The sequence below is a fragment of the Scyliorhinus torazame genome, chromosome X (assembly GCF_047496885.1).
Source record: "Scyliorhinus torazame isolate Kashiwa2021f chromosome X, sScyTor2.1, whole genome shotgun sequence".
Classification (NCBI taxonomy): Eukaryota; Metazoa; Chordata; class Chondrichthyes; order Carcharhiniformes; family Scyliorhinidae; genus Scyliorhinus; species Scyliorhinus torazame.
Genome location: NC_092738.1, coordinates 33,818,493 through 33,845,238, shown reverse-complemented (window position 1 = coordinate 33,845,238; position 26,746 = coordinate 33,818,493). Strand labels below are relative to the sequence as shown.

At 50.6% G+C, this 26,746-nt stretch overlaps 1 protein-coding gene across 9 annotated transcripts in view; it reads left to right on the top strand.

Moving 5' to 3' along the window:
• dgkaa (diacylglycerol kinase, alpha a) overlaps window positions 1-22,900 on the top strand; it is a 237,164-nt gene extending 214,264 nt beyond the window's left edge. For all 9 annotated transcript variants that reach the window (XM_072494037.1, XM_072494038.1, XM_072494045.1 and 6 more), the window contains 8 exons: window positions 1,364-1,453; window positions 8,474-8,631; window positions 10,878-10,942; window positions 13,750-13,840; window positions 14,290-14,473; window positions 18,044-18,164; window positions 18,276-18,336; window positions 21,170-22,900. In XM_072494037.1, coding sequence (XP_072350138.1) covers window positions 1,364-1,453; window positions 8,474-8,631; window positions 10,878-10,942; window positions 13,750-13,840; window positions 14,290-14,473; window positions 18,044-18,164; window positions 18,276-18,336; window positions 21,170-21,244 — 845 coding nt within the window. In that variant the 3' untranslated portion in view covers window positions 21,245-22,900. The remainder of the gene's footprint in view (window positions 1-1,363; window positions 1,454-8,473; window positions 8,632-10,877; window positions 10,943-13,749; window positions 13,841-14,289; window positions 14,474-18,043; window positions 18,165-18,275; window positions 18,337-21,169) is intronic.
• Window positions 22,901-26,746: the final 3,846 nt, after the last annotated feature.

The window sequence follows — 26,746 nt, the reverse complement described above, 5'->3', positions numbered from 1 at the left end:
GGTGGATTGGCCATGTTAAATTGTCCCTTAATGTTCAAAGATGTGCAGGTTAGGTGGATTGGCCATGTTAAATTGTCCCTTAATGTCCAAAGATGTGCAGGTTAGGTGGATTGGCCATGTTAAATTGCCCTTGGTGTCCAAAAAGGTTGGGTGGGGTTACTGGGTTACGGGGATAGGGTGGAGGTGTGGGCTTGGGTAGAGTGCTCTTTCCAAGAGCCGTCGCAGACTCGATGGGCCAAATGGCTGCCTTCTGCACTTTAAATTCTATGATTCTATCACCTTCAGCTCTCCCCTCCCCCTGTCTGTGATGTGAATTGAATGCAGATCTCTTCCTGCAAAGGGAGGGGCCTGACATTGGAGGAGGGGGCCCTGGCCAAGCGAACAGAATGACGACCCTCCCTGTGTGCAGTGATTACACATCGTAGATGCCCAACAGTGCAGAGGAGGCCATTGAGTCCATTGGCTGTGTTCTGATCCTCTGAAAGAGCACCTACATAGGCCCACTCCCCCGCCCTATCCCTGGAACCCCATAACCTGTACATCTTTGGACACTAAGGGACAATTTAGCATGGCCAATCCACCTAACCTGCACATCTTTGGACACTAAGGGACAATTTAACATGGCCAATCCACCTAACCTGCACATCTTTGGACTGCGGGAGGAAACCCACGCAGACACGGGGAGAACGTGCAAACTCCACACAGACAGTCATCCAAGGCCGGCACACGGGTCCCTGGCGCTGTGAGGCAGCAGTGCTAACCATTGTGCTGCACAAAAAGAGGTGAGTGTTAAGTTCGCTCTGTATTTGGCTACAAGCAGTCCTATCCCCACCCGTTACCCCACTCTGTCCGTACCATGTCTCCTGTCCCTCTGGAAAAACCCTTCCCAGGAATCCTCACTGAAGAGGATATCTGCGAATCCCTTGCTCAGTGAGCTATAGCAATGCGAGTAATTGCAACGCGAGGCTGTTTTAGAAAGTAGCGCTCATGCACATTGTCTCTGATGGTCTGAGTCCTCCACCTTGTGGTCTTCACCAGATCTCTTCCTGCTTTGTGTTGGTCGGAAGTAAAATTGATGCACTAATCTCCTTTCCTGGTCGGAATCTCTTGTTTTTTGCAAAGTGCCATGATTATCGCCTCGGAATGTCAGCAATAATTTTAGACACCAAAATCCTTTTGCAGTCTCGTGGTTTTTTTCCCGGTGGTATTGACTCCCGGTTCATGTGGAGGTTTTTGGGATGATATGGAATTTTCCCGCTATGTCTATATTTTGTTCTATCGCTTCACTGTCATTTGTTGCAATCATGAAGGAATAACTAAACACCTGGATCTCGTGTTCTAACCAATTTGTTCCACTTTGCAGATAAAATGCACTTTTCGGTAAAACCTCCCATTGCCATTCTGCCGCTGGGGACCGGGAATGACCTGGCAAGGTGCCTGCGATGGGGAGGAGGTAAGGACCACTTTGACGCTGGAATCCGACACTCCCCACCATCATCTCCTTTCCAATCCCATCCGCCCCTTCCCCCCCCGCCCCTCGAACCCTTCGCCTGTCGGTCAATATCATTTTTCTGTCTGCTTTGTGAGAACCCGGTTGTTGGCAACAGGCTCATTTAGCAGCCAGAGGAATGTGTGCGTAGCAGCTCGTTCTTCCCCGAGACTGACCACCTCGAGACTGTCCACCTCGTCAGACAGCGAAGGTCAGACGAGGAGAGGGCGTTTTGTGTTCCGTGTCATTTAGACAATGATTCTCAGGCATTGTTACTATTGTGTTGACCATAGAGGCCTCAACCTCTGGAATCCCCTCCCCATAGCTCTCTGCCTCTCTTCCCCCTGAAAGACACTCCTTAAAAGTTACCTCTTTGACCCGGTTTTTGACTTGTCCCAACATTTGGAGGCTGACACCGATTTCTGATTGACACAGGTGTCTAGGAGTTATTGGGGAACAGGCAGGAAATTGGAATCACAGACACAATAAGCTCAGCCATGATCTAGTTAGCACTTTCAAATTCCTAGGGGTGCACATCTCCAAAAATCTGTCCTGGTCCACCCACGTCGACGCTACCACCAAGAAAGCACAACAGCGCCTATACTTCCTCAGGAAACTAAGGAAATTCGGCATGTCCACATTGACCTTCACCAACTTTTACAGATGCACCATAGAAAGCATCCTATCGGGCTGCATCACAGCCTGGTATGGCAACTGCTCGGCCCAGGACCGCAAGAAACTTCAGAGAGTCGTGAACACCGCCCAGTCCATCACACGAACCTGCCTCCCATCCATTGACTCCACCTACACCTCCCGCTGCCTGGGGAAAGCGGGCAGTATAATCAAAGATCCCTCCCACCCGGCTTACTCACTCTTCCAACTTCTTCCATCGGGCAGGAGATACAGAAGTCTGAGAACATGCACGAACAGACTCAAAAACAGCTTCTTCCCCGCTGTCACCAGACTCCTAAATGACCCTCTTATGGACTGACCTCATTAACACTACACCCTGTATGCTTCATCCGGTGCCAGTGCTTATGTAGTTACATTGTATATGTTGTGTTGCCCTGTTATGTATTTTCTTTTATTCCCTTTTCTTCTCATGTACTTAATGATCTGTTGAGCTGCTCGCAGAAAAATACTTTTCACTGTACCTCGGTACACGTGACAATAAACAAATCCAATCCAATCCAATGGCGGAACAGGTAGGATGGGCCGAATGTCCTACTCCTCCTTTCCCTGTGTGACCCTGTATCTCCTCACGTGACTTGGGATCAAACTTTGTTCACTGCCGCTCCTGTGAAGCCCCTTGGGACACAGAATGCAAGTGGATGTGAACTGTGCAGCTCCAGCTGAAGGCCGATGGTTTGATGTGCACAGTGCTTCAAGAGCCCCCCCCCTCCTTCTCAAGTTCCAAGGAAATGAATTGTGTTCGAGGGTAACTTTACTTTCCACGTTTAGGCTGTTACTGGGCAAGGCCCGTCAACATCGCGGACTGCAAACCCAGGAGGGACCGAGTCAGTGTGAGTGACGGTTAGAGTGTCTCCTGGAGGGTGCTGAGGAGATGACAGCATGCCAGGTGATCACTGTGTCTGCTCCTATTGTCATATCCTCGAAGAATCAGAGAATCCCGACAGTGCAGAAGGAGGCCATTCAGCCATCGGGTCTGCACCGACTCTTTGAAAGATGACCCGACCGAGGCCTGCTACCTCGCGCAACCCGTACTATCCCCGTAACCTAACCTGCACATCTTTGGACACTAAGGGACAATTTAGCACGGCCAATCCACCTAACCTGCACACCTTTGGACACTAAGGGACAATTTATCATGGCCAACCCACCTAACCTGTACATCTTTGGACACTAAGGGACAATTTAACATGGCCAATCCACCAAACCTGCACATCCCTGGACACTAAGGGACAATTTATCATGGCCAATCCTCCTAACCTGTACATCTTTGGACACTAAGGGACAATTTAACATGGCCAATCCACCTAACCTGCACATCTTTGGACACCAAGGGACAATTTAACATGGTCAATCCACCTAACCTGCACACCTTTGGACACTAAGGGACAATTTATCATAGCCAATCCACCAAACCTGCACATCCCTGGACACTAAGGGACAATTTATCATGGCCAATCCTCCTAACCTGTACATCTTTGGACACTAAGGGACAATTTAACACGGTCAATCCAGCTAACCTGCACATCTTTGGACACTAAGGGACAATTTATCATGGCCAATCCACCTAACCTGTACATCTTTGGACACTAAGGGACAATTTAACATGGCCAATCCACCTAACCTGCACATCTTTGGACACTAAGGGACAATTTATCATGGCCAATCCACCTAACCTGCACATCTTTGGACACTAAGGGACAATTTATCATGGCCAATCCACCTAACCTGCACATCTTTGGACACTAAGGGACAATTTAGCACGGCCAATCCACCTAACCTGCACATCTTTGGACACTAAGGTACAATTTAGCATGGCCAATCCACCAAACCTGCACATCTTTGGACACTAAGGGACAATTTAACGCGGCCAATCCACCTAACCTGCACATCTTTGGACTGTGAGAGGAAACCGGAGCACCCGGAGGAAACTCGCGCAGATACGGGGAGAATGTGCAGACTCCACACGGGCCGTCGCCCCAAGTCCGGAATTGAACCCGGGTCCCTGGCGCTGTGAGGCAGCAGTGCTAACCACTGTGCCAACAATGTTGCGTTGCCGATCTTTCTTGTGCTAGTCACCACTCTTTCTCCGTGCTGTCTGCAGCCTGATGCTGCAGATGTGCCTGTCCAGGATTCCTTCCCCCATTGCGCCAATCAGACCATTCCCAAGCTGCCGTTTCAATGTGTTTTAAGCAGCTCAGATTGCAATGGCTACTCACAAAGAGTCGGCATGCAGCAGCTAGTCTTGCAGGCTTTCAAATTCGGCAGCCAGAGAAACATTGCAGTAACCCTTGAACCTCTATGAACTTTGAACCTGTGGTTAGAGCAGCCATCATCAAGTGGCCATGACAACGCCAAATAATCACAGTTTGAAAACTGCCTTTTGCTGTTGTCATGGGAATGTCGCTTTAAGAAATGTTTGTCTGCTCAAGTGGCTGCAGTGATGTCAGAGTGTGGGCGGAGCTGAGCTCTGGCTCTGCTTTTTAGTTTCGCTTTGAGGAAAAGCTTGGGTGTGTCTGTGTTTTTTAGTTTTGTTTTAGTGTTGGAGCTGCAGCCAGCCAAAGAAGGTGTAATTTTGATCTCTCTACCATCTAAAGACTATCTCTAGATCATTTGGTGAATTCAGAATGATAACTGCTCTCAGTAGAGAATTTAAACCTGATGTGTTTCTGCAAAGAGGGTTCTTTTTGTCTTATGGATGTTGCAAGGAAAGATTAAGAGTTACTTAGAGAGTACCGTATTCTTTGGGGGATTTATTGGTGTTGATAGGTGTTAAGATGTTTGATGTGTTAGGCAGGTAGGTACGATGTGGACTGCACTCGATGCAGGGAAGCTAGAAGCAGATGTCTAACACTGGAGAAGATCCAACACTGTTTTATTCAACGATAGAACTGATATACATATTCAGCTGTGGGTCGACACTATATTAAACTGACTGGAGACCTTGTAGTAGCCTGACCAGACTTACTAGCTACCGCATGGTGTTTGCACTTGCTAGCTCGTGGACTCTTACTGTCTGGGTCCCGAGAGAGCGGGAAACCTAGTGCCCTCTGGCTTTATAGTGGTAGTGTCCTGTCTGGTGATTGGCTGCACTGTGTTGTGTGCTTACTGGTCATCCTGTGTGGCAATCACTGCCTGTCTGCATCTCATTATATACATGAGTAGATATTATGACAATGTTTACTGTGGGTTTAGAAAGTGTTAACTGGATTTCTATAATAAACATTGTTTTGTTTTAAAAGTACTGTAGCTCTCTGTGCATCACACTTGTAGAGTGGGTCGTGTGTTTCCCCATAACCACAATCTAGTAAAAGTTGTGGGTCAGGTGAACTCCATGATACACTTTGGGGTTCTCTAAACCCTGGCCCATAACACTGTTGTGTTTCTCAACACTGTTTGTCAAGTGTTTCCGAGGTGAATGAAGCTATTTCAGCAGTTTCAAACATTGCCACAGGAGGGCTCCTGGTCTTATACACTTTACCATCTGATATTTCAACAACAAGTGCCAAAGAAGTCTGCCATCCACTGCACACCTTTCATCCAACCCTTGCCCAGCTGGCATATGTGAGCTTGCCACGTGAGCACGTCGCAGTTGGAATGTTGTGACCGATCGTAGTGGTTCTCAGACTGGGTTTCGTGGGCCCCCGGGAGACTTCCGTGGGGTTTGTGAAATCCTGTGAACAGCACCTTGGCACGGGAAGAATGGCACAGATCAGGAATGCCATTCTGGTGATATCCCAGTGGATGGAATATCACACGGCAGGCAGCTTTGCTGTGATATTCCAGCAGGGTGGGGACAAGAGGAAAATAGCCGGAATCGTCAGCTGTACCATCGGTAAGCGGGTGGTGAGGGCTACATCTGAACCTCCAAACAGACGTCACCAGGTCAAACCCCAATCTAGGATTGCCGATTAAATGCTGGCATTGCCATCTATGCCCACATTCCAGGAACAAATTTATAAAGAGAGCAGGGAGATAGAACCATCAAAACATTACAGCACAGGTGGAGGCTCCTCAGCCTATCTTGTCCATGCTAGCCCGAGGACACGCAGGTGTCGTTTCTAATCCCACCTTCCTGTACCCGATCCATAGCCCTGTATCTTACAGCGCCTAAGGTGCAGATCCAGGTACTGTTTAAAAGGGTCTCTGTCTCCACCCCAACTCGGGCAGTGAATTCCAGACTCCCACTGCCCTCTGCGCAAAAAGGTTCTTCCTCGTGTCCCCTCTACACCTGCCACTTAGCTTGAATCTCTGACCCCTGGTTTTTGAACTCTCTGCCAAGGGAAACAGGTTCCTCCTGTCTACTCTACCCTGTCTTTACCCCTCATAATTCTGTAAACCTCAATCAAGTCACCCCTCAGCCTTCTTTGTTCCAGGGAAAATAACCCCAACCTATCCAATCTCCCCTCGTAGCTACACTTTTCCAGCCCTGGCAACATTCTTGTAAACCTCCTCTGCACTCTCTCCACAGCAATAACGTCCTTCCTGTAATGTGGTGACCAGAACTGTACACAATACTCCAGTTGTGACCTCACCAGTGTTTTATACAATTCCAACCTTATAGCCTTACTTTTATATTCTATACCTCTGCCAATGAAGGCGAGCATTCCATCTGCTTTCTTAACAACCTTGTCTACTTGAACTGCTGCCTTTAGGGTCCTGTGTACCCGCACGCCAAGATCTTTCACTTCATCTACCCCTCTTAGTATATTCCCATTTATTGTGTCCTCCCTATAACTGTTTGACCTTCTCATACTTTACCTCACACTTAGCCGAGTTGAACTCCATCTGCCACTTTATCGCTCACTCCACTAATCCATCTATATTGTTTTTGAGATTATAACTATCCTCTACACTGTCCACCACTCGGCCAATCTTTCTGTCGTCTGCAAATATCCCAATCATGCCCCCACGTTCACATCCAAATCGTTAATATATAACACAAACAGTAAGGGTCAACACTGAGCCCTGTGGAACACCACTTGAAACAACTTTCCAATTACAAGGGCAGCCATCGACCATTGCCTTTTGTTTCCTGTTATTCAGCCAACTTTGGATCCAATTGGTCACATGACCCTGTATCCCGTGGGATTTTAGTTTTTTGACCAGTCTGCCAGGTGGGAGCTTGTCAAATGTCTTACTAAAATCCATGTAGACAGCATCCACTACACTACCCTCATCCATCCTCCTTGTCACTTCCTCAAAGAATTCAATCAAATTTATAAGGCAAGAATGAAATGAAAATCGCTTATTGTCACAAGTAGGCTTCAAATGAAGTTACTGTGAAAAGCCCCTAGTCGCCACATTCCGGCGCCTGTTCGGGGAGGCTGGTACGGGAATTGAACCGTGCTGCTGGCCTGCCTTGGTCTGCTTTAAAAGCCAGCGATTTAGCCCAGTGAGCTAAACCAGCCCCTTCCCTTCACAAAGCCATGCTGACGATGTGAGGTATTTAGCGGGTATGATGCTGGACCTGTCCGGTTACCTTTCAGTTAAAGATAACATTTTCACATCAGCAGTCACGTCAGTGTTCGTTTTTTCAGACGGGACCCAAAAGCTGACCGAATTGTAAATGTTATAACCCCGACAGGGGAAACCAGTGTCGTCTCCCTGTGGGATTTGTGGAGTTCGAGCTTCCCAGGTACAGCGGAGGCCACCCAGCTGGAAAGCAGGGCCTGGTGTGTTTTGTTCTCTTTGCAAAGACTAGACTGGGAGAGAGTTACTGCCATGAGCAGAATATTGCACCTAGTTTGATAAATCTTCGTTCCACTACCACTGGCTTCCTCAAGTTCCGAAAGGTACGAAGTATTACAATTGTAATAGGGGCCTCCGTGATTACCAAGAATCTGGTTGAAAAGGGGGCTTTTTTCAAATGTCACGATCCACTCCACACTCTTCTTGCCAACCCGGTACAAACTGCAGCTTGTCCACCATTTTGGCTGCACACAACACGCAGAATCCCGCTCTCACATCACCCTTGTCCTCATTGATCTGCATTGACTCTCCACCCTCCAATGCCTCAAGTTTAAATTCCTCACCCCCCCTGCCCTATTTCCCCTAACCGTCTCCAGCCCGGCCACACCATTTCCTGCTGACTCATTCTCTTCCCCCCCCCCCCCCCCCCCCCCCCCCGCCTCCCCCCTCCCCCAGCCCCTTGCCACTGGTGCCAGAACGTCAAGCTCTGTGCTTCCTCCCTTCCCAGAATCCTTCACTCCCCCCCTCACTCTCCTTTTCGAACATTGTTGCCGTATCAGCCTGAGTCGCAGTTCGCCACCTCGTCTCTTGTTCCTGTTCCAGGTTACGAAGGCGAGAAGCTAATGAAAGTCCTGAAGGACATTGAGGTGGGCTCCCTCATGCTGCTGGATCGCTGGAGCTTTGAGGTGACTGACTCCGCTCCCGAGAAGGGAGACCCGGTTCCCTACAGCATCATCAACAACTACTTCTCCATTGGGGTGGTAAGTTCTAGAAGATTCCTTTTCGTTTTTCAGATGAGTTTATTCTATTTTTTTTGTTGTGGGTTATTTCTGCTTTATTCGTCCTTGGGAAGCAGGTGGTCATGGGTATGACCTTTCTTGGCCCATCCCAAGATGCCCTGAGGAAGTGGTTCGTCCGCCATGGTGGGCCCTTACAGGCCATTCCTCTGATTTTTATGCCAGCATTCAGGAAATCTTTCGCTCACATCCCCAGACCATCGCAGCTAATGAAGTCCCCTTTTAGCGGAATCACAACTGTTACACAGGGGAACGCAGCATTTGCAAACTGTGGGTGTGCTGTTGCGAATGCAGGTTGAGGGACTTGGGCGGCACGGTAGCACAGTGGCTAGAACTGCTGCCTTACAGCGCCAGGGTCCCGGGTTCAATTCTGGCCTAGGGAGACAGTCTGCGTGGAGTTTGCACTTTCTCCCCGTGTCTGCGTGGGTTTCCTCCGGGTGCTCCGGTTTCCTCCCACAGTCCAAAGATGTGCAGGGTAGGTGGATTGGCCATGTTAAATTGCCCCTTAGGTGGATTGGCCATGTTAAATTGCCTCTTAGTATCTGAAGGTTAGGTGGGGTTACAGGGTAGGGTGGGGAATTGGCCCTAAGTAGGGTGCTCTTTCAGAGGGTCGGTGCAGACTCGCTGGGCCGAATGGCCTCCTTCTGCACTGTAGGGATTTTATGATATCTGTTGGAGACGACACTGGGACACCAGTCTGTTCTTCAAATCACAGCACAGGATTCTTTATAACTTGACAAACACGCCAATAGGTTTACGATCTGATGTGAAGGGGTAGACCTCAGACAGTACAGCGCCCCCTCAATACTACACGGTGTCCTCATTCCAGACTGTGTTGTTTAGACTCTGGGGTGGGCATGAACTCATGACGTTTTCCCTCGGGGGCAAGCGTGCTTTACTCACTGAGCCAAGCTGATGTCCCAAAGGAGTGACAATGAAACCGAGATAGATGCTGAGAGAGAAGAGCAAGAACTGAGGTGTTGGTCATGGTCAGCAGAATTATTTTTTATCATTTGCTCTTGGGCTATGAGCATCATTGGATCCCTAATTGCCCCTCCAGAAGGTGGTGGTGAGCTGCCTTCTTGAACCGCTGCAGTCCCCGTAGTGTAGGTACACCCACTGTGCTGTTAGGGAGGGAGTTCCAGGATGTTGCCTCAAAGCTTTGACAAACGGTCATCGGGACTCGAAACATTCGCTCTTTTCTCTCCCTCCCAGATGCTGCCAGACCTGCTGAGATTTTCCAGCATTTTCGCCCTGGTTTCAGATTCCAGCATCCGCAGTAATTTGCTTTTAACCTGCACATCTTTTGGGTTGTGGGGGTGAAACACACGTAGACACAGGGAGAATGTGCAAACTCCACACAGACAGTGACCCAGGGCTGGGATCGAACCTGGGACCTCAGCGCCGTGAGGCAGCAGTGCTAACCACTGCGCCACCGTGTTGCCCACAGCCACAGTATTAATGTGACTGGGTCCGGTTCAGTTTCTGATCAATGGTAACCCCCAGGATGTGGATTGTGGGGGATTCAGCAATGGTAATGCCATTGAATGTCAAGGGTCGGTGGTTCGGTCCTCTCTTGTAGGAGATGGTCATTGTCTGGCACTTGTGTGGTGTGAATGTAACTTGCCACTTGTCAGCCCCGAGCCTGGATATTGTCCAGGTCTCGCTGCATTTGGACACGGACTGCTTCAGTATCTGAGGAGTCGTGAATGGTGCTGAACATTGTGCAGTCATCCACAAACATTCCCACTTCTGACCTTATGATGGAAGGAAGGTCATTGATGAAGCAGCTGAAGATGGTTGGGGCCGAGGACACAACCCTGAGGAACTCCTGCAGTGATGTCCTGGAGCTGAGATGATTGACCTCCAACCACCACAACCATCTTCCTTTGTGCCGGGTATGACCCCAACCAGCGGAGAGCTTTCCCCCCCGATTCCCATTGGCTCCAGTTTAGCTCGGGCTCCTGGATGCCACACTCGGTCAAATGCTGCCTTGATGTCGAGTGCAGTCACTCTCACCTCACCCCTGGCATTCAGCTCTTGTGTCCATGTTTGAACGAAGGCTGTAATGAGGTCAAGAGCTGAGTGACCCTGGCGGCACCCAGGTTAGTTGAATGTTCATTTGTGGTCTTGTTTGTAAGATCCTCGTTGTGAAATGGAGGTGGCTGGGGACTGGGTTCGGATTGCTAACATCTTTTTTGTACTTACAGGATGCATCAATCGCTCATCGATTTCATGTAATGAGAGAGAAGTATCCGGAAAAATTCAACAGCAGGTTCGTCAAACATTTTGATAGAATAATAATCTTTATTGTCACAAGTAGGCTTACATTAACACTGCAATGACGTTACTGTGAAAGCCCCTAGTCGCCACATTCCGGCGCCTGTTCGGGTCACAGAGGGAGAATTCAGAATGTCCAATTCACCAAATAGCACGTCTTTGGACTGTGGGAGGAAACCGGAGCACCCGGAGGAAACCCACGCAGACACGGGGAGAACGTGCACACTCCGCACAGACAGTGACCCTGGAATCGAACCTGGGACCCTGGCGCTGTGAAGTAACAGTGCTAACCACAGGGTGCTACTGTGCCGCATGTGTACAGTGGGTTGAATCTGTGGTGCCAGTTATACACCACTGGGTGTCGCTGGGCTGGGCTGGTATTACTCCTCCCTAATTGCCCTTGAACCTGCTTTGTGAGGCCATTTCAGAGGGCATTTTATTTTCGAGAGCCAACCACATTGCTGTGGGTCTGGAGTCACATGTAGGCCAGACCGGGTAAGGACGGCAGATTTCCTTCCCTGAAGGGCATTAGTGAATCATATGGGTTTCTACAACAATAGACAATGGTGGGGGGGGGGGGGGGGCTATTTTGAGTTTGATCTGTCTTGATTGTCCCCAGTTTCCCTGGTAACAGTTAATCAATGTGTCACAGGAGTTAAAATATCGTTGTGTACTATAGTGCTTGTCAATTTGACGGTATCCGCTATGAGAACTCTGAACTTTTAGGACGAGCCCTCTTGTGACCTCCTTGCATAGAATTAACTCAAGTTATGCTGGGGGAGGCTGATCAAATCTGGATAATTCTAACTTCTGGACAAGTGTACATCCAAATTAAGAACATGAGTAGACTGGGACGCAGCCCTGAACTGGTTTTGTGTCATGTTTCCCTCGGTGACTATAGTAACCCTCCTGAGACCTACAGGGACGACCTGATTGATGTCTCCGTGTGGCTTATAGAATACAAGCTCCCCCGCTGTGGGGCTGAGGCCCATCCGCTGGGGCTCGTACAAATCACCTCATTAAACCGGCCTGGACCAGGACCGACATGATGGGTAGTCCCGGTTGGGACCTGTGTGCGATCTGCCACATTGCAGCCTTTTCTTTTGGCAGAAAATAAATTGTCGTTTAGATTTACCTTCTCGAGTCTCCTGAGCATATATCGTGACGTAGTGAACATTCTGACAGACCATAATCACCCCCATGGCCATAACCACCCCCATGGCCATAACCACCCCCATGGCCATAACCACCCCCATGGCCATAACCACCCCCATGGCCATAACCACCCCCATGGCCATAACCACCTCCATGGCCATAACCACCCCCATGGCCATAACCGCCCCCATGGCCATAACCACCTCCATGGCCCTAACCACCACAATGGCCCCTAACCGCCTCCATGCCCCTAACCGCCCCCATGGCCATAACCACCCCCATGGCCATAACCACCCCCATGGCCATAACCACCCCCATGGCCATAACCACCCCCATGGCCATAACCACCTCCATGGCCATAACCACCCCCATGGCCATAACCACCCCCATGGCCATAACCACCCCCATGGCCATAACCACCCCCATGGCCCTAACCACCTCCATGGCCATAACCACCTCCATGGCCATAACCACCTCCATGGCCATAACCACCTCCATGCCCCTAACCGCCTCCATGGCCCTAACCGCCTCCATGGCCCTAACCGCCTCCATGGCCCTAACCGCCTCCATGGCCCTAACCGCCTCCATGCCCCTAACCACCTCCATGGCCCTAACCACCACCATGGCCCCTAACCGCCTCCATGTCCCCTAACCGCCTCCATGTCCCTAACCGCCCCCATGCCCCTAACCGCCCCCATGGCCCCTAACCGCCCCCATGGCCCCTAACCGCCCCCATGGCCCCTAACCGCCCCCATGGCCCCTAACCGCCCCCATGGCCCCTAACCGCCCCCATGGCCCCTAACCGCCCCCATGGCCCCTAACCGCCCCCATGGCCCCTAACCGCCCCCATGGCCCCTAACCGCCCCCATGGCCCCGAACCATGGCCATAACCACCCCCATGGCCCCTAACCGCCCCCATGGCCCCTAACCGCCCCCATGGCCCCTAACCGCCCCCATGGCCCCTAACCGCCCCCATGGCCCCTAACCGCCCCCATGGCCCCTAACCGCCCCCATGGCCCCTAACCGCCCCCATGGCCCCTAACCGCCCCCATGGCCCCGAACCGCCCCCATGGCCCCGAACCGCCCCCATGGCCCCGAACCGCCCCCATGGCCCCGAACCGCCCCCATGGCCCCGAACCGCCCCCATGGCCCCGAACCGCCCCCATGGCCCCGAACCATGGCCATAACCACCCCCATGGCCATCACCGCCTCCATGCCCTTCATGGCCGTGACCACCTTCAGGGCCAGAACCATCTTCATGGTTGTCACCATCTTTCTACTGGCTAAGATGGCCGCTACAGCCCTCCGCCACGAGTATTCCCAGGACATCAATCCAGAGTCACAGCTCCCATGTCCACTCACAGAGACCATGTGGGATAGAGTTTGAAGACTGCACCTTCTGACTCGGAGACTGGGATGTTCGCCTGACGCTGTGCATTGAAGCCCCAACTGGCCAGGCAATTTCCCTCCCTTTACTCACAAACTCATCCCCTGAAAGAAATGCCCACAAAGAAATAGCATCTCAGTCACACAGAATACCCAGTCGCTGTACGTTTATGAAATCGCTCCTGCAAACCTCAAATGAAATGAAATGAAATGAAATGAAAATGAAAATCTGATCCAAACTGTCATTTTCTCTTTTGAAAGGATGAAGAATAAGCTGTGGTATTTTGAGTTTGCGACCTCGGAAACAGTCTCTGCTACGTGCAAGAACCTGCAGGAGGTTTTGGAGATAGAAGTGAGTGCGATCGATCCTGTCCAGCACAGCGTGAATGTTGCTGCTGGTTTGCTGGTGCTCACTGGTCCAGGAAGGGTTGGGGCTCCCAGACCGAAACGACTAGCGATATAATTTCTACTCTTGACTCCACAATCTGGTTTGTTTCGCCATCTTGGCAGGGGGGGGGGGAAGAGAATGGGACCGAGTGTTTCTGGGGATCCCCCAGAAACACCCTGCCAACAATTTGTTTTCTGCGGGATATTTGGAGTGGCCTCCAGCAACCCTTTGTAGGAACTGGTCGACTAATGCCTGACTGAAAAATTGCATCGGGTAGGCCTCGAGCAACCTCGGGGCCCTCTCTTGCTTCAGATGAGAAGGGGCTATTCAATTGTTGCAGATGCTCTCCCCGACCCCGGGACATTTTGGAATGGAGATCAGAGGCTGATCTTTGATTTCTTTTCTTTACGCAGTGCTGCGGGAGCCTTTTAGACCTGAGCAATCTATCCCTGGAGGGGATCGCCATCCTCAACATTCCCAGCATGCACGGGGGTTCAAACCTATGGGGCGAAAACAAGAAAGGAGAGAACAAGGCCCTGCTAAACAAAACCTATGCGGCAATAACTGACTCCGAGGCCCTCAAATCGTGCACACAAGGTGGGTAACCGTGGCAACCTGGATCTTGCACTATGTTTAAAATGTTTCAGGGATTTAATGGAGCCGATACAAAGAAATGAAAATATCTTGGCCTCGGACGGAGTGCAAGGTTGGTTTAAAAGAATGATATCTAGATTACACGGGTTAAGTTATGACGATCGATTATACAAATTAGACCTGTTTTCACTAGAATCTCGAAGGTTAAGGGTCATCTGATTGAAGTATTCAAGATATTAACAGGAAAAGACAGGGCAGATAAAAATAAACTGTTGCCGATTTATCAGAGGGTGATAGAGGTTTGGAACTCTCTCCCACAAACAGCAGCTGAAGCTGGAACAGTTGTTAATGTTAAATCTGAGATAGATGGATTTTTGTTTAGCAAAGATATTCAGGGATCTGAGCCAAAGGCCCTTAGTGTCCAAAATTGCCCTTGGTGTTGGGTGGAGGTGTTGACTTTAGGTAGGGTGCTCTTTCCAAGAGCCGGTGCAGACTCAGGGGGCCGAATGGCCTCCTTCTGCACTGTAAATTCAATGATAATCTATGATTAATCTAGGACAAAGGTTCGGCACAACATCGTGGGCCGAAGGGCCTGTTCTGTGAGGTATTTTTCTATGTTCTGTGTTCTAAAGGCTGTTATATGGAGTTCGGTCACAGATCAGCCATGATCTCATTAAATGCCGGGACAGGTTTGAGGGGCTGAATGGCCTCCTCCTGTTCCTATGAGCTATTTTCTCTGGCAGGGAAATAGAGAGCGAGGGCTGTTCAAGAGTGAAGTCAGGAAGCACAGTATTCAGCACCATTCGCCACTCCTCAGATACTGAAGCAGTCCCTGTCCAAATGCAGCAAGTGGACAATATCCAGGCTCGGGTCTGACAAGCGGCAAGTTACATTCACACCACACAAGTGCCAGACAATGACCATCTCCTACAAGAGAGGATCTAACCATCGCCCCTTAACATTCAGTGACATTACCATCCTGGGGGTTACCATTGATCAGAAACTGAACTGGACCCAGACACATTAATACTGTGGCTACCAGAGCAGGTCAGAGACTGGGAATCCTGCGGTGAGTAACTCACCTCCTGACCCCCCAAAGCCTGTCCACCATCTACAAGGCACAAGTCAGGGTGGCACTGTAGCACAGTGGTTAGCACTGTTGCTTCACAGCTCCAGGGTCCCAGGTTCGATTCCCGGCTTGGGTCACTGTCTGTGCGGAGTCTGCACGTTCTCCCCGTGTCTGCGTGGGTTTCCTCCGGGTGCTCCGGTTTCCTCCCACAATTCCTGAAAGACGTGCTGTTAGGTGAATTGGACATTCTGAATTCTCCCTCTGTGACCCGAACAGGCGCCGGAATGTGGCGACGAGGGGATTCTCACAGTAACTTCATTGCAGTGTTAATGTAAGCCGACTTGTGACAAATGAGATTATTATTTTAATGGAATACTCTCCACTTGCCTGGATGAGCGCAGCTCCAACAACACTCAAGAAGCTCAACACCATCCGGGACAAAGCAGCCCCGCTTAATTGCAACCCCATCCACCACCTTCAACATCCACACCCTCCATCATTAGTGCACAGTGGCTCCAGTGTGTACCATCTACAAGATGCACTGCAGCAACTCACCAAGGTTCCTCAGACAGCACCTTCCAAACCCACGACCTCTACCATCTAGAAGGACAAGAGCAGCAGATACCTGGGACCCCCACCACCTGGAGGTTCCCCTCCAAGTCACTCACCATCCTGACTTGGAAATATATCAGCTGTTCCTTCACTGTCGCTGGGGCAACATCCTGGAACTCCCTCCCTAACAGCACGGTGGGTGTACCTACACCTCCGGGACTGCAGCGGTTCAAGAAGGCAGCTCACCCCCACCTTCTCAAGGGGCAATTAGGGATGGGCAACAAATGCTGATCTAACCTACATTCCATAAATGAATTTTTAAAAATTCTGAAAAAGCATTGTTTGATAAGAGGCCGACTGGAAATCTGGAGCAGTCTCCCTCTCAAAGCTGTGGGGTTTTGAGAGCCGGACTTGCAAGCCTCTTTGGTCAGGTAACAGTACCAAGGCACATGAAACAAAGGTGGGTCAATGGAGTTGAGGTGCCAATCAACCATGTTCTCATTGAATGGCAGAGCAGCTCAACTAATTGAATAGCTTCATGTTGCTCCGACAAAGGGCATTGGCATTCCTTGCTATACGTGCCAACGTTGGGAATGGTCTTGCAGAACAGTTGACCAAAGAGTTTGCAAACCTTTGACTAGTTAAGAAGCAGCTCTGAGGCTGAAAGACTGAACAAAGTCGGTCACTTACTAGGAAAGGTCAGTGAGCTGAGTTCTCTCTCCAATGGCCCAACCAATTAGGTGTCTGGCCCATGATCCGAACAGATGTTGGGATCTGGTCCGAGATCCTAACACAGTCACAACCTACTTTAAAACACCAAATCATGTGGGTGACTAGAGTTGTCCTTTTCTCCCTGAATGTGGCATCCTCCAGATACCTCACAAAGTGACTATTTTTTCGGTCAAATTAGATAACCTCACACTTCTCCTTATTAAACTCCATCTGCCAAACCTTGGCCCAATCTCCTAGCCTATTCATACCCGTCTGTAAAATCTTTATCTCTTCTTCACTGCCTGCTTTCCCACCTATTTTAGTATCATCCACAAATTTTGCTGTGTTACGCTCTATCCCTGCTGGCAGATCATTTATATAAATTGTAAACAGTTGAGGTTCGAGGACTGACCCCTGCGGCACCCCATTGGTTACAGTTCGCCAGCCAGAGAAGGACCCATTTATCCAGACCCTCTGCTTTCTGTCAGTCAGCCAATCCTCAATCCAATCTAGTACTCTACCCCAATCCCCTGCGATCTCACCTTCTGGATCAGTCTGTTATGCGGCACCTTGTCAAATGCCTTCTGGCAGTCTAGGTATACCACATCCACAGGTTCCCCATTATCCACCTTGCTGGTTACGTCCTCAAAGAACTCGAGCAAGTTTGTCAAGTATGACTTACCCTTCATAAAACCGCGCTGACGATGGTGGATTGAGCTTGGTCTTTCCAAATGTTCATCTCCTCCTTAATGATTGATTCCAGCAACTTCCCCACCACAGAGGTCAAGCTAACCGGTCAAAAGTTTCCTACTTTTTGCCTCTCTCCCTTTTAGAATAGGGGCGTCACATTAGCATGTTTTCAATCCACTGGGACCTTTCCAGAATCCAAGGAATTTTGAAATATTATAACCAATGCATCCACTATCTCCGCTGCCACCTCCTTTAATCCCCCAGGGTGCAGGCCAGCAGGTCCCAGAGACTAATTTGGCCTGGAGACTTATCCCAGCACCGTTTGTCGAGGTCATGTGTAGTCAGTTGTTACATGATCATGTCACGTGGTCAGAACATTGTATTGTCAATCGTCCAGGACTGCCTTCGCCACAAGAGTTGCCGACCAGATATCGCCCTCAAGATTATCCACTCCGAAATGTCACGGCAGTTGTATAAGTTTCGAGGTTTAATGTTCAGAAGGGCTTTGTTTGATCCTGGTAAAAGAATTGTTGCAATATGTTTCTTTGCAGAGTTGAGTGATAAACTATTGGAAGTGGTGGGACTGGAAGGGGTGATTGAAATGGGACAGATTTACGCAGGATTGAAGAATGCTGGGAAACGGTTGGCGCAATGCTCTGACATCATTATCAGGTAACAGAAATGGGGAGAATGTTGTGACTGAAGTCAAATGGCCGCCATGTTAAGTGGAACTAAACGCCTCCTCATCGCTCACACGTTTCCATCATTTTGCTTCTCCCTCAGGACAAAGCGATTGCTGCCGATGCAGATTGACGGAGAGCCATGGCTGCAGCCACCCTGTACGGTAAGTCACAGTTCAGAAGACCACCGCAGGAAGACATGTCCCAGTTACAAATGACCCAGTAAGCCATGGTGTAGACCAGAGCAAGGAGTGATGGCACGAGGAGATGTTCCACTGGCAGATGATAGATTCTGTTCCACTGGCAGATGATAGATTCTGTTCCACTGGCCAATGATGGGTCCCGTTCCACTGGCAGATGATAGATTCTGTTCCACTGGCCAATGATGGGTCCCGTTCCACTGGCAGATGATAGATTCTGTTCCACTGGCCAATGATGGGTCCCGTTCCACTGGCAGATGATAGATTCTGTTCCACTGGCCAATGATGGGTCCCGTTCCACTGGCAGATGATAGATTCTGTTCCACTGGCCAATGATGGGTCCCGTTCCACTGGCAGATGATAGATTCTGTTCCACTGGCCAATGATGGGTCCCGTTCCACTGGCAGATGATAGATTCTGTTCCACTGGCCAATGATGGGTCCCGTTCCACTGGCAGATGATAGATTCTGTTCCACTGGCCAATGATGGGTCCCGTTCCACTGGAAGATGATTAGGTCCCGTTTCACTGGCAGATGATTAGGTCCCGTTCCACTGGCAGATGATTAGGTCCCGTTCCACTGGCAGATGATTAGGTCCCGTTCCACTGGCGGATGATTTTGTCCCCTTCCACTGGGATAGACAATGTCCCAGACACCATTATCACCATCCCTGGGTATACCCTGTTTCACTGGCAGGACAGACCCAGCAGAGGAGTTGGCACAGTGGTATACAGACGGGAGGGAGTCGCCCTGGGAGTCCTCAACATCGACTCTGGACCCCATGAAGTCTCCTGGCTTCAGGTTGAACATGGGCAAGAAACCTCCTGCTGATTGCCACGTACCGGCCACCATCAGCTGATGAATCAGTGATCCTCCATGTTGAACACCACTTGGAGGAAGCACTGAGGGTGGCAAGGGTGCAGAATGTACTCTGGGTGGGGTCAATGTCCATCACCAAGGGTGGTCAGTAGTACCACCACAGACCGAGCTGGCCGGGTACTGAAGGACATCCCTGCTAGACTGGGACTGCAACAGGTAGTGAGGGAATCAGGAAGAGGGAAAAACATACTTGACCTCTTCCTCACCAACCTGCCTGCTGCAGATGTGTCCGTCCATGAGAGTATCGGTAGAAGTGACCACCGCATAGTCCTTGTAGAGATGAAGTCCCGTCTTCACATTGAGGAGGCCCTCCATCGTGTTGCGTGGCACGACCACCGTGTTAAATGGGATAGACTTCGAACAGATCCAGCAACTCCAGACTGGGCATCCACCAGGCACTGTGGGCCATCAGCAGCAGCAGAATTGTATTCAACCCCAATCTGTAACCTCATGGCCCGGCATATCACCCACTCTACCATTACCACCCAGCCAGGGGATCACCCCTGGTTCAGTGAATAGTGCAGGAGAGCATGGCAGGAGCAACATCAGGCAGACCGAAAAATGAGGTGTCACCCTGGTGAAGCTACAACACAGAACTACTTGTGTACCAAACAGCATAAGCAGCAAGTAATAGACAGAGCTAAGCGATTCCACAATGAACAGATCAGATCCAAGCTCTGCAGTCCTGCCACATCCAGCCGTGAATGGTGTTCGACAATTAAACAACTCACTGGAGGAGGAGGCTCTACAAATATCCCCATCCTCAATGATGGAGGAGCCCAGCACATCTGTGAAAAGGACAAGGCTGAAGCATTCACAACAATCTTCAGCCAGAAGTGCCGAATGGATGATCCATCTCAGTCTCCTCCGGAGGTCCCCAGCATCACAGATGTCAGTCTTCAGCCAATACGATTCACTCCACATGATATTAAGAAACGGCTGCGGACTCTGACAATATCCCAGCAATAGTATTGAAGACTTGTGCTCCAGAACTTGCCGCACCCCTAGCCAAACTGTTCCAGTACAGCTACAACACTGGCATCTACCCAGCAATGTAGAAAATTGCTCAGGAGTGTCCTGTAAACCGAAAACGGGACAAATCCAACCCAGCCAATTACCGCCCCATCAGTCTACTCTCCATCACCAGCAAAGTGATGGAAGAAATCATCAACAGTGCTGTCAAGCGGCACTTACTCAGCAATAACCTGCTCACGGACTCTCTTGGGTGACTACCTGTGTGGAGTTTGCACTTTCTGCCCGTGTCTGTGTGGGTTTCCTCCGGGTGCTCCGGTTTCCTCCCACAGTCCAAAGATGTGCAGGTTAGGTGGATTGGCCATGATAAATTGCCCCTTCGTGTCCAAAGATGTGCAGGTTAGGTGGATTGGCCATGTTAAATTGTCCCTTAGTGTCCAAAGATGTGCAGTTTAGGTGGATTGGCCATGTTAAATTGTCCCTTAGTGTCCAAAGATGAACAGGTTAGGTGGATTGGCCATGATAAATTGTCCCTTAGTGTCCAAAGATGTGCAGGTTAGGTGGATTGGCCATGTTAAATTGTCCCTTAGTGTCCAAAGATGTGCAGGTTAGGTGGATTGGCAACGATTAAATTGTCCCTTAGTGTCCAAAGATGTACAGGTTAGGTGGATTGGCCATGTTAAATTGTCCCTTAGTGTCCAAAGATGTGCAGGTTGGGTGGATTGACCATGATAAATTGTTCCTTAGTGTCCAAAAGTTAGGTGGGGTTATTGAGTTATGGGGATAGGGTGGGGCATGTGTCGAGATGTGGTGCTCTTTCAGAGGGTTGGTGCAGACTCGATGGGTAGAATGGCCTCCTTCTACACTGTCGGGATTCTCTGATCTTTTGGTTTCTGCACCATATAAATAACCGTGTTGGATGTTCTCTTGTCCTGTCTCTCCTCCAGATTCAGATAACTCACAAAAACCAATCACCAATGTTGATGGGCCCATCCGCAAAATCGACTGGATCCAAAAAGTGAGGTTGCCAAGACCGACTCTTCAGTCAGATTCTGTAAATGGTCAACCAGCTCATCGTATTGGACTCTTCAAATTATGGGGATTCCTCAATGCATTCAAATCGAAGATATTCTTCCAATTCGCCAAAACGTTTCTGTCTGTTGGACCCTTGCGTGCGCGGTTTCTTGGGGGCGATGCTCTTTGACGTGTGGCACCCTCGACGTGTGACACCCCCTCCCTTAATCGGCCAGGTTCTTCATCCTGTCTCTCCCTTTCCTGGGTACACAATTTGGTTCAACAGACGCTTTAGCATGCAAGTATAGCTCCTTCAAACTATCCAAATTCAAGGAATTGTGGGCATCGCAAAGTTAAACATTATGATATGCTTATTGTTCTGACACTATTGTGATACTGGGGCTGACATTGAAAAATTGCCAAAGTATCTTTGAGGAATGAGCTTGCATGCTTTTGGGTCAATTAACTAATAGCATGTTCACCGAAAGCTTCCATTTAACTGACAGGGGTAATATCTTTTTGCTAAATGTGAGGAGAATTTACTTCAATGTTCCTTTAGGAAGGTATCTAAAACACCGACCAGTAATGCGATTCAATATTCATTCACTAAATGCATACTACCTTCAAGAAATGCAATGTCCACATGAGAACCATTGATCACTTGTAAGATTTGCACCATAGCCATCTCAGTTAATTCGAACTCCTGCAACTCAACAGAAATTGGAGTCTTCGGTATTCAACACTTGTGATCAGATCATCTGGAAGTACGGCAAGTTTGCACGATGGATCCTGGACAGATTGTATCAAATATAAGCTGTGGAAAGTCAAGTAATTGGAAACTTTTAATGGGCAAATCTTCTATTCACTGAATCGATCAACGGCTCTGTATGCGTGAGAACAGAATTGAACTTGGTGAACTGGAATTATTCACAGGGGAGTGAATGCAAAGTCCCATCAGAATTTATTGTACATAGGTCAATGAGAGGTGGATATGAAATTATATTATCACCAAATAAAATTAGTAATGATTTATTTAATTGGGATTAATATATAATATAATAATGGGAGTGATGGTGAAAGGGTTTAATTCACTGGAGTAAAATGGAATTAACGACTTGTTTGCTTGGTAATAAAGTTAATCGGAATAAACCAAATTTAAAATAGACAGTTAGCCTCTCTTAAGGGTCAAAGGTGAAGTAACATTTTGATGCTCTCCTGCATTTCAGGATTTCTTATCATTCCTTTCTGTCTGGTTTTATTTCTTAGTCGTGAGCGTAAAATCAAGTTGGGCAGGTTTCAGAGACTAGGTATGATCGACAAGAGGGAAGGTTCGAGACTGGGACGCAATGAGGTCAGGGGGAGGGAGATGACGTTATTCTGGTCACCCCCAACCTTCCAGATGGTTAGGTCCAGGTACCCATTGACACTGTTGGCACCTGCCCACCTTGGCATCAGCTGAAATGCCCCCCCCCCCCACACACACACACACACACACTGTTGAGTTGTGGGAAAGTGGGATAACTGCCGATAAGTAGCTCATTGTATTTTCTCTCTGTATATTGGGGGTATGTGGATTACGGAATTGTATACACGCGCATCATCTCCTCTTCCATTGTTACATTTTGTATTTAATAAGAGAAAATAAATGCTTCACGTTCAGCGATTTCTTTTTGACTCACGTTAATTCTTCGTCCTTCCTGAAATGCCTCACAACTACCCGTACAAGCAGGCCCCAGGAAGTGGCCACCAGGAGATGTCAAATCAACTGTCCTGGGTGGGGTTGGAGGGGTAATTCGCCCTCTTCGATCCTCTTCACCCACCTGGTAATCCTCCCCCAGTGAAAGAGATACAATGGTGAAGAAGGTCTGTGCACTCTCGGTCAGGCATGTCATATGAGAACCAGCAGAGGGCAGCAGTGATCCAGGACTGGCACCACACATGTAGAGATCGCCTGCTTTTCCATTTCTTCAGCAGAACGAACTCTCCGAGATCGACCATCACTGACTATTTGTTGTCTCATCCACATTCATCAGAAACGGTGCCTGCCGTTTTGTGAAGGCCTGGGTCACCAGGGGTGTCGAACAAACATTTTCTGTTCCCTGCTGCCCCAAAGCAAAGGGGAGATTTGGAAACATGACTTTAAACAAAAAGCTGCCTTGATTTTTCTTTAACACACTGAGAGAAATGAACACATCCACGATGGCGAAAAGTGGGCAGGGGGAGGGGCGCCTTTAGGGGGCGTCGGTGCTCGTTCGGCGCCGGGTAGGGGCGGCGGCAGTACTGACCCTCCGGTCAGGTGCTGCGGGCGGGCGGGGGGGGGGGGCAATGGGGTTCCGGCGGGCGCCAGGTCCCGAAGGGAAACTGTATCTTGCCGGCCGTCAGAGAACGCCACGTAGGCGTACTGGGGGTTAGCGTGCAGCAGGTGGACCCTCCCGACCAACGGGTCCGACTTGTGCACCCGCACGTGCTTCCGGAGCAGGATGGGTCCGGGTGCTGCCAGCCAGGTCGGGAGCGAGGTCCCGGAGGAGGACTTCCTGGGGAAGACAAGGAGACGTTCGTGAGGTGTCTGATTGGGAGTTGTACAGAGCAGTGACCGGGTGGAGTGAAGGGCCACTGGGAGGACTTCCTGCCAGCGGGAGAATGGGAGATTCCTGGAACAAAAGGCCAGCAGGACGGTCTTCCAGACCGTTCCGTTCTCCCTCTCTACCTGCCCGTTTCCCCGGGGGTTGTAACTGGTCGTCCTGTTGGAGGCGACGCCTTTGCTGAGCAGGAACTGACGCAGTTCGTCGCTCATAAAGGAGGACCCCCTATCACTGTGTATGTAGGCGGGGAAACCGAACAGTGTAAAGATACCCTGGAGGGCCTTGATGACGGTGGTTGCGGCCATGTCGGGGCAGGGGATGGCGAATGGGAACCGGGAGTACTCATCAATCACGTTCAGGAAGTATGTGTTGCGGTCGGTGGAGGGGAGGGGGCCTTTGAAATCCATGCTGAGGTGTTCAAAGGGACGGGAAGCCTTTATCAGGTGCGCCCTCTCTGGCCGGTAGAAGTGCGGTTTGCACTCCGCGCAGATTTGGCAGTCCCTGGTGGCGGTCCTGACCTCCTCGATGGAGTAGGGCAGGTTGCGGGTCTTGACAAAATGGAAAAAGCGAGTGACCCCCCCGGGTGGCAGAGGTCCTCGTGGAGGGATCGGAGACGGTCCACTTGTGCGGTGGCACATGTGCCGCGCGGGACACGGCGTCAGGAGGCTCGTTTAGCTTCCCCGGACGATACAAGATCTCGTAGTTGTAGGTGGAGAGTTCTATCCTCCACCGCAAGATGTTGTCGTTGTTAATCTTGCCCCGCTGTGCATTATCGAACATGAACGCCACCGACCGTTGGTCCGTGAGGAGAGTGAATCTCCTGCCGGCCAGGTAATGCCTCCAACGTTGCACAGCTTCTACTATGGCCTGGGCCTCCTTTTCGACCGAGGAGTGGCGGATTTCGGAAGCATGGAGGGTACGGGAGAAGAAAGCCACGGGCCTGCCCACTTGGTTGAGGGTGGCCGCCAGAGCTACGTCGGACGCATCGCTCTCGATCTGGAAGGGGAGGGACTCGTCGATGGCGCACATTGTGGCTTTTGCGATGTCCACTTTGATGCGGCAGAAGGCCTGGCGGGCCTCCGTCGACAGGGGGAAGGTTGTGGACTGGATCAGGGGTCAAGCCTTGTCTGCGTAATTGGGGACCCATTGTGCATAATAGCTGAAGAAGCCGAGGCAGCGCTTTAGGGCCTTGGGGCAGTGAGGGAGGGGGAACTCCATGAGGGGGCGCATGCATTCAGGGTCGGGGCCTATAACTCCATTTCGCACTACGTAGCCTAGGATGGCCAGACGGTCTGTGCTAAACACGCATTTATCCTTATTGTATGTCAGATTAAGGAGATTCGCGGTCTGGAGAAATTTGCGGAGGTTGGTGTCGTGGTCCTGCTGGTCATGGCCGCAGATGGTGACGTTGTCAAGATACGGGAATGTTGCGCGTAAGCCGTACCTGTCAACCATTCGCTCCATCTCACGCTGGAAGACCGAGACCCCGTTAGTGACACCGAAGGGAACCCTTAAAAAGTGGTAGAGCCGCCCATCTGCTTCGAAGGCAGTGTACTGGAGGTCACCATTATGGCGAGGTAGCCGGTGGTAGGCAGACTTGAGATCCACCGTGGAGAAGACCTTATAATGCGCGATCCTGTTTACCAGGTCGGATATGCGGGGGAGAGGGTACGCATCCAGCTGCGTAAACCGGTTGATGGTCTGGCTGTAGTCAATGACCATCCTATGTTTCTCCCCGGTCTTTACCACCACTACTTGAGCCCTCCAGGGGCTGTTGCTAGCTTCAATGACCCCTTCCCTCAGCAGCCTTTGGACCTCGGACCTGATGAAGGTCCGGTCCTGGGCACTGTACCGTCTGCTCCTGGTGGCGACGGGTTTGCAATCCGGGGTGAGGTTCGCAAACAGGGAAGGCGGGTCGACCTTAAGGGTCGTGAGGCTGCAGACAGTAAGGGGGGGGGGGGTATAGGGCCGCCAAATTTAAAAGTCAGGCTTTGCAGATGGCACTGGAAATCCAGCCCAAGGAGGGTGGCTGCGCAGAGGTGCGGCAGGGCGTACAGGTGGAAATTGTGGAATTCCCTGCCTTGGATAGTGATGTTCGCTAGGCAGAACCCCTTTATCTCCACCGAGTGTGACCCGGAGGCCAGGGAGATCCGTTAGTTTATGAGGTACCCTCAATAATGACGCTTAGAGATTAAACTGTAAAGAAGGCTTTATTAGACTAATAACTATGCTACAGCTATGGACGAGAGCTGACTGCTATACAGACCATGAGGCAGGCCTTTATGTATGGCTCCCAGATGGGCGGAGCCAGAGGCGGAGTCCCCAGGGTTCCAAGCCCAGTCTTAAAGGGGACATCACCTTACATGATGATAAGGCAGTAACCGTTCATCACATTCACCCCCTGTTTAAATAGGAGTCCGGCGGGGGTGAAGTGCCATCATAGCTCCATCCGTCTCGGCGGCCGGATCGTCCTCCTCGACCTCCTCAATTCGGGCGGTGGTGCGGCGGGCACGGACGTCCCGGTTGAGGGCACATCCGGGAGCACAGCGGTCGGAGCTTCGGTCCGGGTCGGGGCAGGGGAACTAGGCAGGGCCGGGGGTAGCGGAGCCGGCGCCGGCGGGGTGTGTAAAGGGGGGGGCGCAAGGGTCCTGCAGGGGCGCGGCGCGGGAAGGGGCGTCTGTAGTGGGGGATCCAGCGGGTGCCAGATCCCGGAGGGAAACCGTATCTTGCCTGCCGTCGGGGTATTCCACGTAGGCGTAACTGGGGTTGGCGTGGAGCAGTCGGACCTTTTGAACTAGGGGGTCCGTTTTATGGCTCCTCGCGTGCCTCCGGAGAAGAACAGGTCCCGGAGCCATCAGCCAAGGTGGAAGCGAGACCCCGGAGGTAGACTTCCTGGGGAAGAGAAACAATCGGTTGTGAGGGGTCTCA